The following is a 19,239-nucleotide window of genomic DNA, read 5'->3' on the forward strand; positions in this document are numbered from 1 at the left end:
CGAAGTCGGGGCGAACAGCTAGTCTGATATAAAATCCAAAAGGCTAACCGAATTCTTTCAAATTGAAGAAGTAAAAGTATGCCGCGATTACGGTAAATACAATTTTCAAGTGTTATTTATTTTACGCAATTTGCACATCGATGTTGTTTTTTATTGTTTTTGGTCACGGCATCCATATTGTTCCCATTACCTACAAAGAGTACTTTTTTATTCGTATGTACGAGTAGTCATTTGCCCTGGCTGCGCTTGGGTTTACCCGGGACGTAAGATAGCCTTCATTATCTGAATAGTGCTGTTTGTGTTAGTGATAGCAATACTATTTATTAGAAGGTATTTCCGAAGGTATCCTCTACAGACATATATTCAGATTTATAGAGATCTAAATCTACACTAATAAAGAGAAAGAATTTGTATTTTTGTTTGTTTGTAATGGATAAACTCAAAAACTGCTGGACCGAATTCAGAAATTCTTTGCCCATTAAAAAGCTATAACTTCGCTGAGTGACATCGGCTATGTACCACGGGCGAAGCCGGAGCGGACAGCTAGTAATAAATATGTAAAAATTTAAGTAGATTTTCTATTTATTTATTTATTAGCGAATGTACATTGAACCAACATAGTATATAGTACTTAATAGAATCAATAGTTTTTATAATTAATTTTTAGGATGTATGTGGATGATAAGATAAACAGTAAACGTAATTAGTGATTGTTTCTGTACAATAATTATTTTTAACAAAAACTAAACTACTTTCAAATTATCTAGACCAAATAAAGAATACTCGAAATCGGTTCGCTCCGTCAAAAGTTCTGAGATAGCAAACCCAAATAAATTGCCGAATTGAGAATCTCATCATTTTTTTGAACTCGGTTAAAGAACCGTTATTTTGTATATAAATAAGTAAATGTTTTGTAATACTGATATGTGGCTAAAAAGCAAAGCATCCTATCTGATAGGAATGAAACAGCACAGTAACGTTGATTTAAAACATAGCATTTCTAAACTGCGACGATTATCAACCCACATTCAAATGACAAAGAATGCAAAAAGTATTAAATACTTTCTCGTGTGGTTTGCTACATTTGAAAGTGGACTTTTAATTTTAAAGCCAGACTACTTTAATGTAAATAAAAATACATACTGGAGTGAACTAAAAGTTTTAATATTCATTTAAGTTCATGGTCTTTCATAAAAGAATCTATTTTTTGAGTAATTATGCAATTAATATCGGTATATCTAAAAATAGAAGTCATAAATAACAAAAACCTTTCAAACTACCTATTCGTCACTACGATTTATATTTAAAGGCCATGATGCGTTCAACAGCCTATTTTTTGTCGATTAATTGTGTCTATTTCAAGCGTTATTAACAAAAAATACCCAGTTGGAAACAGAAACAATTTTAAGGCAACATGTTGTTTTTTTATAATTTGAAACTGGAAAACATGATTTGGGATTAGCGTTTAAATCTGTTAATAGGATGTCTATTATAAAACTGTTATTTCGTAATCTGGATAAAAAATGTAGTGTGTAATATTTATAAATACATTAAGAAGAGCGCCGTTTTTGGAATATTTCTTCAAAGTGAGTCAGACGAAATGAGTACATCATTTCGATAATTTGATTGGCAATTTTGAAAATACTTCGTAATATATAATGATCTGGTAGCAACCATGTTTATTTTTAAAAAAAAAGTCGTGGCGAACAAAAAACTATTGATCAGCTATTAAATGTTGCTCAAATTGAATGCGAAGCGAAAAGCAACTAAAAGAAGCAAAGCTTTTTGCTTCCAAGTCAATTGGTTAATATTATACAGTTGCATTAGGTATAGTGAGTTTTTTTATTCATCTCACATGTATTTCGACAACAGTACAAAATGAACAAATGAAAATGTAGGTTTAATTTTAATGAATTCAGTAAATATACTCAGACTATTATTTCTATGAAATGTTTACCTACAAACAGATAATACAATACCATACTAGTTCCTACTTTAATTATATTGAAATGCGTAAAAATCCACGTTTCTTTGAGATATACTATATATAGAAGAAAACTAGAGAGTACACGTGAGAAAATTGTTAAATCCGTTAGAACCTTTCTAACAAAAACCTAAACAAAAACATTACCCAACTGGTCGAGCCGTTCTCGGGTTTTTCGCTTAGCAACACATCTGACTACTCATTTTTATATATGTATATATAGATTGCAACTTGATGTTAATAAATATTGGCGATGTAATTTTAATGTAGTTATAAATTTCATTATTAATTTATGCAAACACAGCCGACGGTCATTCCTAGTGTAAACCGGTCCTTCACATGCGTTAATTAAACATATTTTGCCAATTTTCACATTTACCGGCATATTCAGGAGCGAATCGATACTTCCGCGAATCGGTATCCTTATTCAATAATGTCCGGGTTTTACTTCTCTTTAACAAATACTTATCAATAGCATGAGAAGTTATTAAATGATTAAAGTGAAAGGAACGCCAATAAGGTCTTGGCTTTTGTTGTCGGTACTCGTATATTAAATGACGTAGCTGACATAGCGAAGTGAGTCTCGGAAAGCGATGCAGCTAGGAGGGTCCCTTTGCTTATTAGCTGGGAGGCCCCGTACCCCCTAACCTTTCCTGTGTCTCATAAAAAAGCGCCGAGCTTTTCTTCTCAAAAAATGCGATTAAAGATAAGTGATTATAAAATTTGAATTTAAATTGTTCGGTGGCAACTTCTCCTTTGGCCCCCATAAATATTGATACAAGCCTTCTAAGACTCGCTTTGTCACCCTTCGCGTATTCTACCCTTAACGTTGTGAAACTGTTGAATGTCGATAATATATTAGATACTGGGTAGAAGAGAGACGACTGCGACACGTATATAAGTCGTCGATATACAAGAAATGTTTTCTAAGATGTAAGGCAGTAATAAAGGGAATATTAATAGTGTAACGTCTTTAATTTTTGACCCTACACTAGTCTTGTATTAAAAAACATAGTCGTTCGCTCATAGAAATGGTTTTTTTCTACAGACTTAAACGTATCTTTTGATTATTATTGTAATTGAGGTCTCACATGATAAGTTTTTATTCCCATAATTATTTATTATATAATTTTGTTGTTTTTATTAGTGCGAATCACATAAGTCGTAGTTGTGAACGATGTTATCTGTGATCTTATAGTTTAAAATTTATTACGTCGTTTTTTAATGTTTCGTGGTATTATTAGATTAGTTTAATGGTCAATAATTTCAACGTGTTGACAGTTGATACATTTAATTTTCTATGTTTTTAAATGTAAACATACATTATCATTTTGAAGATTCTTCATTCTTATGGTAAATTGGTTTTGTACTGGTTTGGTATGGATAATCTCCTATATAAATACCATAATTTTAAAATAAAATATTATATTTGATATGTTGAGAAGAGAAATCTTTATTATTAACGAAAAAAATGCCTCCAGCTTGTCAGATATATACTAAGTTTAAATGGAACACGGAAGGCATCAGCTCTCAAAAAAAAGGAATATCAAAATCGGTTTACCCAGGCAAAAGTTATGAGGTAACAAGCACAAAAAATACATTCGGATTGAGGACCTCCTTCTTCTTTGAAGTTGGGTAATAAAAAAAAATGGTCTTCATCTGTTATTTGTATTAGTCAGTATATCGATATCTTCCCTCCAGTATTTAGTATTTAATATTTATGAATAATGTAAAAAAATGTAATTGCATTAATAAAGATATATCAAAGAATAATTTTACCATATTATTATAGTTATCACGATTTCAAATTATTTATATAACTCCATTCGAGTTTATAACGTAGAAAATATAATATGGTTTATGAACGATAATGCAGTTTTAAACGCTGGCAGCAGGAAAAAGCAAAACATACCTATTGATTACATTATTTAACAATAAATCAAGAATAAATAACGCCCTTTTTATACGTTCATTGCATATTAAACCATTCTACATAACTAAATGACTAAGATATTAGCGTCTTGCATTTTTATGAGATGTATGAAACATAGCCCGCTCTCACGTTTTCCAGTCCATTTAATGCCCATTACCCATCCACTCCTTATCCCTTACAAATTTAAAAGCAATGCATTTGCAGAACTGCTGCCTCGGCAAATTTGCTTGGAGCCACCGGGCTTACCATCAGGCTAAGAGGAAATGCTGTTGATTATTATGGTTGAACGAATATTTTAAGTCTATAACAAAATATTTGAGATCCTTATTCATATTAAATTAGAATCGTCAACTTAAAATTATATATGATGAGAGTATTTACGAATGAGAATCTTTATAGTGGGATGTTTTAACCACCAATTTCAACAAAAAAGAACAACCTAATAAACCTAATCTATACTTAAATATATGTTTAATTTAAATTATCACGGCGTATGTTAATCCATGTTCAAAAACAGATTCATTTGAATTATTATCTTGTTAATTGATTTGAATCTGTTTCATTGATCAGCCGACTATAAAATCTGCGGTCTCAGAATTGCTTGACCGTAAATGATCCATCATGTAGTCAGCACAGAAGGTCATAGGTAAATGAGATTGAATCTTAGGTGATCTCGAAACTTCGCTTTTTCTTCGTTGTAATTGCTATTAGAAGAAGGTTAGATTTGGTTAGCTTAACGACCCCATAGATGTAAATATAGTTTCATTTGGATTCCAGACTTTCATAAACATTCTTGAATATGATCGAATCCCATAGATATAATTTCATATACCCATGCGAGCCCACAAAGGAATACGTATATTATTATGAGCAATTCAATTATTATAAATCAGTGTAATATTGTTTATTTATAACGGCTTAGTCGCATAATTTAAACTAACAGGAATCTTTTTATATTAAACACAATTTATTGAAGATTTATTACACGTAGTGATTATAAAATGCCATCGAATTCAATTAGTTGTGACATTTAATTCAAACATAAATGTAGTTTATTCAGGCACGTACAATCAAATGTACATAAATATATAATTAAATAGTATTTTTATACTTCGAGTTGGTTTTTAAACCGGATAAAATATTTATTCATGTGGGAATATTGTTCTATCATTTTTTTATTAATTACTCACTTCCGTAGATCCTACTGCCAGATTTCCATAAGGTAATATTAATAATTCCTAAAGATAACATAAATATTTGTGCTGATAAAATAATTTGATATCTCTGTTAGTTGTTGGAAAATTTTGTATATCATTATATTATCCTACTAATATTATAAACGCGAAAGTTTGTACGAATGGATGAATGAAGGGGTACATGTTTGTAAGTCTATCACGCGAAAACAGCTCATCGTATCTGTATGTAATTTGGTACAGAGATAGATCATAGTCTATATTATTACCCGGATACCAAATGCGTCACGCCGCGGGCTACAGCTAGTGTGCTATAAATTTAATTGTAATGTCTGAGATAATGTCTGGATCTTAGTCCTTTTTTTTTCGTTCGCTTTTGTTCCTAATTAAATCTTAATAAACCAACCGTTACTCGTATCATATTGCACACATTGCATTTGTAAATTCAATGTTTTATCAACGCCAACGGTACATCGACGAGTTTTAAACAAGTTCTAATCGGTTTTTATAGATGTGCTAATTCAAGTTTATCTCTCACTAATTTTATGTGCATTACGGGTAATTTAAGACCAGTTTTAGTAGCGAAATTTCGCAAGGCAATTATTAGGTAGGTGGATACATATTCATATGGCCTGCACTCCGGATGTGGCTCTTAATGATTGCCTATTTATGGAATTGACTCAACTATTATTCGTGTTTAAATAAATAGCTTGTAGAATATGCGATATTTTTTAATTGATCGTGCTGGCGCTGTTCGTCTCAGCTTCCAGGATAAAAGGTACATTGTTTTTTAATCTACTTTCTACTTGAACTTAGTATATATTTTCAATGGGATATCCATATTATTTTTCTGATTTTACAGGAGTATTTTTTCATTTAGAAATTAAATTAAATAATAGAATGTAATTTATACGCCATATATTCATTATAGTATTAAATCGCCTTCCGACGACGCTTCTCACAGCGACCATCATAGGTAATAACACTATATACGGTGACCATGGTCACGAGGGGAAGATGAGGAAGATCTTGATGGTCATACAAAAATTGTTTATGAACTACCTCCACCTAAGTCTCCTTTGATTTATTAAACTTATTTTTCTAAGTTTGTTGATATTATCATTCCAACAATGGCTATCTCAATCACACACAAAAAATACAGGTTACAAAAAATACAGGACACACACAAATAAAAGTCTAAAATAAATAAACAAATTAAATTATATTAATGAAGCATTTATTTATTCAATACTAGCGGTCCGCCCCGTCTTCGCCCGTGGTACATCTAGATCCAGATCCTGCTAAGATTATAAACGTGAAAGTTTTTAGGTATGGATGAATATATGGATGTTTGTAAGATGCTCTTTCACGCGAAAGCAGTTAGGTATAGTGTGTCGCGGACTTTTTTGCAGAAATGTAGCTTTCCAATGGTGAAAGAATTTTTAAAATCGGTCCAGTAGTTTTTGAGCCTATTCATTACAACCAAACAAACAAACAAACAAAGTTTTCCTCTTTATAAGATTAGTGTAGATAATATTAGTGTAGATATGATATTTTTCCTTGGGTTATGTGTTAAACGGAAAACTGTAAACGTTGGAGTGAATTATTTGTGATTAGATTGAGAGATTGATACAATGGCCGTTTTGTTTAATTAAACATTAATAAAATATTATCGATAATTAAATTATGTTTACTTAAAGTATGTAGGCGTACAGGCATGTTTTAGTAAACATTTTTTTTAAATAAGTTAGCGACGTCCCGATGAGGCTCTACTCCAGATTTATAAAATGGGCCAAATGACAACAATTTTTTATCAAACCCCAAAAGAATCACTTAGTATTATTATTTATATAGTGTATATGTGTATGTATATTTATTTTATATATGTATATGTTGTATGTAAATTTTTAGAATGTATTTTTTTATTTGTTATATTTGCTTTACTTTTTACCTTTAGTTGGTTGCCTGGTAGAGATCACTTATAAGTGATAAGGCCGCTTTCTGTGCTGTATCTCCTTTTTTTAGTATAAGTTTTGTTTTTGTTTTTTGTTGGCAGCACAATAAAGTGTTTAAATAAATAAATAAATAAATCACGACATGTTACCAAATATCGAATAACACAACCAAACAATACAGTTGAATTGAGAACCTCTTTTATTGGGAACGTCGGTTAAAAAAGGTCTTACAACAAACAAGAAAATCATCTTTTATTATACATCATCATCAATAACATGTGTGAGCTAAAATTTTCCTATAATTATCAGTCAATAATAATTGACTGTTTTATCAAGTGACCGCCAAACACGGTGATGATAATTAGAAATTATCGCAATTATAATTATTTGATTTTATTTGTGTTCACCTCAACCTTGATTTATTTTACATATAGTTTTATATTATCTGTTTTATTAGGTTATCTATGATATGCACGTATATTTAGTCATAGTATTAAAATGTATTATCTGAAAAGGTCTTTTTTCTCCACGATATGTTGAAGGACGTGGGATTTAATTCCGCCACGTGATTCAAAATTTTTATTCTTAATTTTTTTTATATTGTATGATTTTTAAATTTTTGCTTTAGTAATTTATAAATTGCAATTTCAAACATTTATGCTATAAAAATAAAAATTATAAATTTATATCTAATTAAAAATAAATTATGTGATTCTGCATCCTGCTTTAGTCGCTTGTAATTCACATACTAATTTCCTGCCCGTATAACAAACACCTAGTTGTGTTTGAATAACCCACCCGTCGATTTATTCCTAAGAAATTTTTGTGTACGTATTTTTTGTATATATGTTTTAGGTATATCAAATGCTTATAAATTCGTTAAATATTCGGGTGTAACCAATCCTTGATAAGTGTTTACAATATTTGTATTAAATCTGTCCGTTTAAAGTGGGTCAAATCTAGTAAGGAGTCGGTTACCTACATACAAATTTACAGTTGAAGCTAATAAAAGAGTGTTAACAACACAGTATTTGAGTTATATCAACAATCAATTTACACATTAACAGTAATCATAATTCGTTAAATCTAATTGAATTAATTTTACAATCGCTAATAATATAAACGTGAGTACATATTACATTTGTAGTATAAAATCAAAAAACATCAAACACAATACTTCGAATGTAACTAATGAAATAGAATATAGAAGGTTCATTTGTTTTTAATTGGAACGAAGTTACTTTTCGCGCGTTGAGAAAGGGGGCTAGACGGAAAAAATCTTACTAAAACGACACTTTTTGCTATAGTAAGCTATTGTAAGCTGTGCGGCGTGCGCATGTTTCTCTGTCTGTCTCTATCTCTCTTATAGAAACGAAAGGAACTTCGTTCTATCCGAGTGTCCCTTGACACATCTCAGCTTTTTTTATAGGAAACACTCAAAATCTTGGGATGTTTTGTATGCGAATGATCAAAGTATATACTCATTGGAATTTATTCTTGCAATAATATTCTGAGATAACACATAAAAGGCTCATTATTCGGCTGTCGCAATGAATTGCGATCTAAACTATATTACAATTTGTTCAACATTGCACAATGAACGTTGCAAATCATTTGTGATCGAATTTCCAGTCTATTTATCTGATGTAGATCCGTGCTCGATTAAAACTCATTCATGCGTTACCACTTACCGTAAAAATAAAAACTCTGTATTTTCGACATGCTCATAGAAAATAAGCTTAATGTGTTATGCTTACTAGCCTCATTCAAATTTATTTTGGTGATTTTTTAATTCGGTTCTATTGATTTGTAAATAAAAATTATTTAAATTTTGAATAAAATAGCATTAGAGTGTTAATGTTATACGTTATACTTTGAAACAAAAGGTATAAACAAATTGATACTAAAACTGTTAGGTAAGTATGGACCAACATAATAATTATAAATCGATAACGTCTAGACGAAACTGGCAGTGACCTAAATTTAGCGCAACACGTTCAAATATCAAGTGAACTTGCCCTTCTTATCGGCTTACTACACGTAAGCCGATATATCGCGGTTCGGCGACTAGTCAAACGTTTTTATGTTTGTTCATAGACTAGGTGACCCTACGAACTTTGCAACGCTATAGAAGCGTTTTTGATAAATATTTTCCTTTTTTTGGACTTCCCTTGGACTATTAGGAATGCATAAAAATTCAATACCAAAGCTATCTAAATCGGCCCCGCCATTTTCCAGTTTTCGCGAGTCTAACTAACAGCCATTTATTTAATATAAGCGTCAAAGGTCGGTTTCAAATTCATAGCTAGCCTTTGTTTTTTGTATTTTTTTTTTTTAGAAAGTTCATCAATTAATCATGTTATCGTAGCCGAAGGTCGGGTAAATCCATAATGCTTTATGGGTATATAAGATTGGAATAAAATTTAACCATAAGAATTATATACTTCCATTGAAATGTGTTCGTGGTTAGGGATAATGTACGCAACACGGATCACTTGGACTTGCACAGAGACAACACAGAGGACGATCGCAGATTATATAATTATGAAAACTAATATTTCACAGAACAAGGACAGGATTAGAGTTTATAGAACAATTTTAATTAGTACTTCGTTGCCTTTATTGCATATTTCAAGTATTTCTTTTTAAACTGTAGAAATGTAATGTTTATGTCCATGTCTCTGCCTACCTTGTTGTAAAAAATTCTAAAATGGGAAACAATATACAGAAACCTCATAAATATTGTAAATAAACCAATTAAAATAATTTGGAAGATGCACTGTATTGCATATTTGTATTATTACCTATAAGTTTGAGAGCATAAATATGGTACTTATTTCATAGCTACGGTGAGATTTTTGAATTGTTAAATTTTTAAATAAATGACTGTACTTACTATCTAATGTTTTAAAGTTTATTCCATCAATATTATAAAAGAGCGTATTTAAATCCCCGCTAAATATGAATGTATAATAATATATAGATCTAATTGTATACAGATTCACACAATGTGTATTGTGTTTATATCAAACACAAAATGGTTATTACTGTTTGATAATCTCGATGAATCATATTGTGGGCTATTGTGCAGATGAGCTAACGGAAAAGGCAGTTTATGTTTTATCTGTATTTGGGTTGACAGAACGCAGCTGTGTTCTGATTCACGTGTCTGTTGGATTATAGTAAACTGTTGAGCATATGTTTAGTCTAAATGTTTGATATTTTTAAATAACTGAATATTTATATAAATTGCCAGCTGCTCAGCTGATTCTGGGTTAAACTGGGATAGAATTTGTAGTTTACGCATAGTCGCAGGAACGATTTCTTCGCATGTTCCCGTTCTCGTGGGATTTCCGGGATAAAAACTATGTCAGTCTCTCTACATAGGGATATAGGGACAGGCAGAGAAAGCGACTTTGTTTTATACTGTTTCGTGATATGTATAGCTTCCTATAAAATAGATACATTTTTCTGTGAGTATGTAAAGTCTCATTTGTGGAAGTTATAGACGTGGAATGGCAGTTGCATGCGTTTATTTAAATACAAAATGACTAACTTGTTCGTGTTTATTAAAATGCATTATTAGGAAATAAATCGGTGAAGTGTGAGTTGGATTCCCGATACTAAGACTTCAGTAAATATTTGTAGGTAAAGAGCAGAAAAAAATTGTCATCCAACCAATTTATAACCGTGCCAACCGTTATTTAACATCGTTTTTTGTTATTCGTTGTTATAGCGGCAACAATGCAATCGCAAAAAAAAAATCAACTGTTTATCATGTCTCATCAGAGAGAGCTCGACTCCCATATACAGGACCCTATTACAAAAAATTTAGTGATTGTACTAGCATAGTATTAAGTTATTTGTCAGTGTCATTTTTCTCTTTAGGACTGTAGCAATAACCATTATTACTAGAGATATGTACATAGTCCCATACTGTAACAAACATGAACAATAAAAATAAATCTTAAATACATTGCGTAGATTGCAAAATATAAATAGGAAATTGTTTGAGGTGAATGTAGGAACAGAATTTGTGTATATAACCTCGAAAAGTGTAAATACATTTATTTTTAAAGAAAATTCTCACAAGTTTTTTATTGCATTAAAAACAAAATAAACCATTATCGTTATTGTTACATCATGTAAATAGCTACTATAATATTATATATACTTTTCATTGGTTGAGTTTTATGAAGCAATTTATACGTTGTAAACTAAATATATATAAAACAAATCCCTATTTCCCTTGGTCACGCCATCATGCGTGAAAGCTGGAACGATTTTAAGAATTCTTTCACTATTATAAAGCTTCAGCTTCAACATATATAGCCCATGTCACTACATAGGCTATATATATAGCACGGACGAAGTAGTACAATGGCACACGTAATAGCACACAGGCCTCCAATGAGGGTTCAGGCCATAATCCACCACGCTGGTCAAGTGCGGGTTGGCAGATGTCACATGTCGTCGAACTTTTATTCCTTGGACGTGCCGGTTTCCTCACGATGTTTTCCTTCACCGTTTAAGCAGTGGTGATGTTATCCACATGCGCAGATAAATTGATTTGAATCAATTATATACTTGATTGAAATTTATTTGACATGTACAAAATGTGAACACTGAAACGGAATTGACGTGTTTGTTTATTGCACAACTTTTGTTTCGATTAGGTATGACAGGGAGCAAGCCCGGCAGCCGGTAATTTGCATATTCCGTCATACGAAAAGGGTTAAAGTGTTATTGTATTATTGAATATAAAGAGTTTCATAACAAACAAAATTGTTTTGTGACAAGATTCCAAGAAATAATAATGTTAACCTTTGGTATTTTTTTCAATTAAATTAAATTAATTATTTTGTATTAAATAGTAATTTCCTGTAGTTATTTATAGTTCACAATATTATAAAATTTAATACATAAGTTATCCAAATAATTTTATAATAACGTAATTTTCAATGGTAGATTATTATAACTAACAAAACAAAATGTATGTTTGTGTTTATCAGATGACAAAAATTTTATGTCCATATTATGTACTGTTGTTATATGCATATTTAACATGATTATGCTTTATGTGCAAACAGATCTACATTTTTTAAATACCATTTTGGCATATCAAGCGGGCGTTATTTATTTATTTATTTATTCTTTCTTTCTATCTTTATTGCACACTTTCGCACTTACAAAATATAAAAAAAAGAAATAAAATTTAACAAAAACTAATATGCGAAGGGCGGCCTTATGGCTAAAAGCCATCTCTACCAGGCAACCGTTGCAGGCAGGCGTTAATTATATGGACTTTGATATGCAACCTATTTTAATGACTAAAGAAATAGTTATATTCAATTGTACTTTTCATTAAAGATTCTTGATGTGTTTAGTTCTCACAAAGGATCCCAATATATCGTAGCAATAAAAATAAAAGAAGATAATGTATCGGTCCTATTCCTTGTCCTTCCTTTTCCTTTATTTTGCTACCTCCATCAATCCTTCCTATATCCCTTATTCAGTAAAGTTGGCAATGCATTTGCAAAGTTAGTATATAAGTTTGTATATAGCTCTTTCAAATGTTTAAGTGGTGCTGGTCGCTAGTCATCAGGCGATTCACCAACCCCTTTGCTGACTGTCCCATATAAAAAATATTATTTTTTATGGCAGAGCAAGCAAATTGGTCGGCAAGGTGGGTCACGTGGGTAAGTGGTCACTGCCCACTTATTGCGCTAATGGTTTTACAAATGTTTTACTAGTTCAGTATATCTATAGCTTCAAAAAGTTCCGGATCGTGCGTAATGTACGACTCGTAACAATCTAGAAGAATCAGTCGAATACCGTAATACGATTTGTCACCTTGATAGTTTTCAATCTGAAATAGAATTTTGCAATCTAATATGTCCTTGAAGAGTTCTCAATATCTATAACTATCTCCTTACCGAACTAACTAACTATTAAGTGTTAATAAAATAAAAATCACAAGAACTGTTCGCGCTCACAACGCAGCGTTTCATTATACACTACCCGATCGTCCCGGCTTCGCCCACTTGTTTCGGAATAAATAAAACAAATATAATCTATGACACTCACAAAAAACGCTGGTATTTGTTGATAAAACTATTTATAAAATCGGTTCCGTAGATCCATAGATTATCCCCACCACCCGCTACAACCTAATAAACTCACACAAATTACCCCTAAATATTAATATAGATAGATTGACGCACGGAGCCTATATGTTATTAGCCTATATGTACAATAAACTTATGGTATAAGTATGTGATAATTAATTAGTAGGCAAATGTGTGAACCACGAATGGAATCAAAATTACTAACATATTAGAGGAAATTCTAATTTGCCGCGTAAATAAAAAACAAAAAGTAATAAATGGGCCCATTTAAATCATGTCAAATACTTTATTCTATTTTTAAAACAACATATAAATATGTTTTTCTGACAACAAGTGTCACATGTGTTAATTCGATTAGATTTAAATGTAAATTAATTAAAATAGCGATAATCTTAGCGATTCGGTTTATTTGTTTTGATACCAGTTTAATGATTGTTAAAAATATATTTAATTATAAGTCATAACGAGTTTAGATTTCATATATAGATAAAAAAGTACCAGATTCGACACGTTAATTTTGATTTTCAACCGACTTCAAAAAAATATGGTCATCAATTTGACTGTATTTTTTTTGGGTTACTTCAAAACTTACGAAAGGGGATGCTGATTTTGATGATTTTTTTTTATTTAAAAGAAAGTGTGGTGCTAGTGCTTCCCGTGTGGTCCTTCTTAAATTTCACCTAGTTCAAGCAATTTAATTAAATTAAAAGTTATTGTATTTAAAATATATATGTACTGTATTGTTTGGGAACTGATGTTTATACCCGGATACGCGTGGTTTAATATTTTTGTAGACCGTTTAAGCCAAAACTGGATTTAATACAATATGGTTTACGTAATTGACCATGACTAATTGATAGATTACAGCAATCAAGTTGAAACTATAGTCGTACGTCAGTAATTGCATATTGCTACTGCTATCTTGATTCCTTCTCATTTTTTAACATACCCATAGCAATAGAATTAATTTATAAACGTATATCGATTCGTATACAATAAGATTATATAATCGAATGCATTTTATTGGTAATTATAGTATTGGTTAAAACAATAAATCACCATAAACGATTATAAACACAAAATGTTTTAAATGTACGATTTAGTTTGAATTTCTGCATCAGTGGTTATACTTAATTAATCCTTTTATATTAATACCGTCTTAACAATTTAGAACCTTCCAGTAAGAAACGATTATCAACGGTTTTTGTTGATGTTTCATAAGAAAACTATAGTAATTTTAATTATTCTGTTGTGAATTCTTAAATCATTCGATTTATGGGAATTTAAACTTAATTTAGCACGTATTGTTTACGTCGATGTGTCGAAATTTTTTATAAATAAAGATTTATTATTATTTTACTTATTATTTACCGACGCAGACGTTCTCAAAAAGTAATAGAAGTTTCTCATTTTTAACTTCCGACTTAATAAGGTCGAAATCACTTACGTTTGTGTTGGGTCTGTTTGTGGAATTTTTGCTTTCGAAGGAGTCGATTTTGATGTAGTTTTCTTTGTATGAAAGTAAATTAGTTGGGAGGGTTCTTAGCTATATTTAATGAAAAAAGGTCAAAAAATTACATATATTTTTTGTGATGAAATTAAATGATTATCTAGTGTTTACAATTTCAAGACTTTAGTCTTGTATATGATACTAACGTACCTACGTACGTACGTATTATTTGTGTACATTGTAGTAATAATGGAATATCTTTTCAGGCACATCTCGTCAAGTTGTTAAAGGCGTAAATGGCAAATTTATGTCTGGGCAGCTGGTGGCCATCATGGGACCCTCTGGTGCCGGCAAAAGTTCCCTCCTTAACGCCATTTCTGGTTACAGGTAAGGAAAACTCTAATACACGTCCTTGCATATATTAAATACGTTGAACCAATATAAGTATGGTATACAATTCAACTTCAAGGTGTCTATCATAGGTGTCTATTGTATTGGTTGATAATAATGCATCAGGGATGTTACGAGTATTTTTTTAATAATAAGCTTTTGCAAAACTATAAGTACCATGTATCATAGTACACCATCGTGCGGGACACCCTGTATTTAGTACGGACGCGGACTAGTCTGTTTTGTACATTGACGTATTGCTGGTAGTCACAACTCACAAGCACTTTCGTATTAAGCACCGTCACAAATAACATAGTGTTGTTGTATATATATATATATATATATATACTACCCTATATATACTATACCGAATAAGAGACACGTTAAATGCATAGTATTCATAAATTGAAAATGTTATTTAGGCTAATATAATTACATGGTAACGAATTCCTATTTGAACGCTGTTATGTAGGTACGTAATATTCTGAAAACAAAAAGATTAAACATCACAGATACAAGGTTTGCAATCCCTTAAGACGGAAGTCATTCCGTGGGAACGAGACGCATTATATTTATACGCACGCAGGAGCGATAGAGATCAGATATGACAGATTAATGTACGAAACCCTTCGTAATCCGCAAGATATCAACGATATCAGCCTCGGAGCTGCTAGATTGCTGTTATCCGTTGGGCGAAGGGTTCTACTAAACATTTCCTACGGATTATACGAACAGAGTATGCATTCGTACTTGGTACTGTGAAAAAAAAATAATTTGCTTTTTAAGAGTCGAGTAATCTTTCCCCCGATAGCCGAAATTCTTTAACATTCCTTTCACGAATTAGTTATCGCTCTTAAAAGTAACATATATGAGTGTTAGGACAAGAAGATTTCACAAATGTTGTTTATAGTAGGTACTCGTGTCCTTTGTTTATAAGGTTTCATTACACAGCAAACACATAATCAGACCCTGCTTGGATTCACGCGTTTTTTTTACTATTTTTATCACGAATTATATAAAAACCACTGATTTTAACTTTTGTTTGTGAGCCAAGTTTTAAAAATACCCTCATTTTTTTTTATTATAGTCAAAATAACTCGTAACAAGTTTTATGTGAAGACTGAAATATTGGATTCGGCAATTGGTTCAAATTTATTTAATTTTTAAATCTCAATCTCTCACTAATCGTCATGACTATGACGCTATTTTCAATTCATATGGTTTGTAATTGCAATGATTTCAACCGTAATCTCATAATGATAGTGTTTTTATTGCTTTCGATTATTAAAGTTCTAGAAACGAGACATTCCAAACCATTAACGTGATAAATGTTCACTGTTTATTCTCAGATCAACAAATGGTTTACCAAAAATTATATAATTTGAGTAATTTAAGGTTAACTTTAATAATTTTTCGACAATTTTTATGGTTAAATACAGATTTGATTACGTTTTACCTGTTAAAATATTAAATTCCATTTATAAAATGTACCTACAGTCTTTTAATTCATTCGTATGGATATGAAAATTATCACCAAAAGATTTTTTGGTTTGAGTACGTTGAAATGCTTTATAAATTTAATGCGAAATGTTAAGCACTTTTAAAATATCATCAAATCATCTATTTATTTGAACGCTTAAGTTCTTACGCAAAACCGTATTAGAATTTTAAATTTAAACTTCTTTGTGTATTACTGCAAACATATGTCGGTAAATGAAAGTTTTGGCTAAAAGGGCTGAAACAAACCCATTCTAATTATCTAATCCGAATTTCATACCAATTAATTTATAATTCTCTCAACAGGTCAGCCGGTGTGACAGGCGAGCTCTTAGTGAACGGGGAACCGCGTGATGAACAGCTGTTTCAAAAATCATCATGTTACATAACACAGGAAGATTTATTGCAGCCGTTATTAACAGTGCGTGAGGCTATGGATGTCGCCGCGAGCCTTAAACTGCCCAAGGGCGCGAAGGCACCATCAGAAGAAATATTACAGGAGCTAGGCCTGTTAGAACATCAGCACACAAAAACCGATATGTTGTCTGGAGGACAAAAGAAGAGGTAAGTTCAAAAGAGGCAGTTATAATGTCTGCTGTATTTTTTCGGCTTTCTTATCTCAGAATCGATTCGGATGCTTCTTTTTTATTTGATTATTTGAAAGCTCTAGTTACCTCAGACATGATTCCATTTTAATTTAGTCTAGACATACTAGACTATCTACAAAGTTATCGCGACATTGGTTTGTAATGTCTACATTGATATTAAGAATAGATAGAATTTTATCGCTTCTAAACCGCGTTTTTCGCTACTCAGACTTAAAGAATAATTACTGTGAAAATGCTTTGGCACGCATTGAAATTTATTTTAGACTTTATATTTACGTCTCTCGCATCTATCAGGAGATTGATGGAAAAATAATTTTTATTACTGTATATTATAAAAAAGTCGCTTCCCGCTGTCTGTCTCTATGTATGCTTAGATCTTTGAAACTACACAACGTATATTTATGCGAGTTTTTTTAATAGATTAAGAAGAACGGTTTATATGTACATACAAAATATAATAGAGAAACACTTTACAAACATGCAAAGTCAGGGTGAATCGCTGTATAATTATGACACTGAATATGTGAAAAAGATGGCTGCTTTAATATTTTTAAACGTGCAAATTGTAAGCATTTTCTCGGAAGACGGACTTAATACGTTTTCTATAAGTCCTCGGCGGTATAATGATGACAAAATGGTTATAATGTGCACCAATGAATGCATCATGATTATAGGATTAGAATACTAAGCACTGAGTAAATTGATTTCGCTGAATCAGGTATTTCTACAAACTCGGTATTGTTTACAATTTTGCAGTGACCATTATAATACGATTCTTGTTTGTTCTATTGGGTAATTCGCTAATTATATATATATAATTTATGGCAATAATTATACAAATTGAACATGAAATAACACAAAGTATGTAAATATCAAATGTTGTATTTGAGTTAATAATAGCCTTCTAGAGGTCTTTGACGGTAAAGTTGGAATTACAATCGAAAGCAAAATGTTAATATGAGTTATAATGAGAGACAATTATAGAATTAAAAATGAGATAAGGAAATATCATATTCTTGTAATGCAGGTTTAAATCAGGTTCAGGCCCTTAATGCCATTAACGGGCCGAGTAACTTTCATTACTATAAATGAAATAAAACATATGCGATCAATTCTTTAATGGAATATAAATTTAATATACCTAAATCTTTTATGCTGTTTTAATTAAATTTCCTTTTATTAATTTTGAATAATTTCATGTAAGCAGGTAATCAAACATTTTTTTTTAGTTTCATCCGCTTTTATTCTAGCATAATAAATACACGTAGAAAAGGAATTGATCTGACATCATTGGATCAATATTATTAATTCGAGAACGGTACACAGATTGGGATAGTTGCCTACCACCATTAAAATATATCCCACACATTTAATTAAAATTAATCATGCCAAAGACAATTGTGTATACAAATTAGATAATAACATATATTATATGATAAAAATGAATATTAACAGAGTCCCATGAGTACTTTTATAATTAAAGTTATCGCTACTATCCATTAAGATATTTCCAATAATACAAAACATCATACACACGAAATCTTAACATTTGATTAAAACTATTAAAATATGCCAGGTTATCAATCGCCCTGGAGCTGGTGAACAACCCACCAGTATTCTTCCTTGACGAGCCAACCAGCGGACTGGACAACGTCACCACTATGCAATGTGTGAAGCTATTGAAGCAGCTGGCGAGGCAGGGAAGAACTGTGGTGTGCACCATCCACCAGCCAGCCGCGTCTCTGTTTGAGTTATTTGATCAGGTAAGTTGCTCCTCTTATGGTAACCTATCAACAGATCTTGGGAAGAAAATTACGAGTAAGAAACAAACAACTGGCGGTGACAAAAGCAAAGGCGTGTAGATCTGGCAGTATATAATAGGTTAGTCTCCTATAAGTAACATCAATGAAGAAGATGAAAATAACGTGGGGCCCACGGATGTATTTATATTTCACTGATAGTTTTTCTTCATAGACAAGCTTTTACTCAGTTTTCTGTGCCTTGCCAGACCGAGACAATCTTTTATGAGTACGTTTCCTGGTCCAGGGTCCTTCAGGGACCAGAAATCGAACTCAGGGCCCTTCGGTCGTACGCTTAGAAC

General features: G+C 31.5%; 1 protein-coding gene across 2 annotated transcripts in view; it reads left to right on the forward strand.

Annotated features, from left to right (window-relative positions):
- Positions 1 to 19,239, forward strand: part of LOC119840703 (ATP-binding cassette sub-family G member 1) — a 62,475-nt gene that overhangs the window by 28,307 nt on the left and 14,929 nt on the right. For both annotated transcript variants that reach the window (XM_038367412.1, XM_038367413.1), the window contains 3 exons: positions 14,910 to 15,030; positions 16,837 to 17,094; positions 18,715 to 18,901. In XM_038367412.1, coding sequence (XP_038223340.1) covers positions 14,910 to 15,030; positions 16,837 to 17,094; positions 18,715 to 18,901 — 566 coding nt within the window. The remainder of the gene's footprint in view (positions 1 to 14,909; positions 15,031 to 16,836; positions 17,095 to 18,714; positions 18,902 to 19,239) is intronic.

The sequence above is a fragment of the Zerene cesonia genome, chromosome 7, assembly GCF_012273895.1.
Source record: "Zerene cesonia ecotype Mississippi chromosome 7, Zerene_cesonia_1.1, whole genome shotgun sequence".
NCBI lineage: Eukaryota > Metazoa > Arthropoda > Insecta > Lepidoptera > Pieridae > Zerene > Zerene cesonia.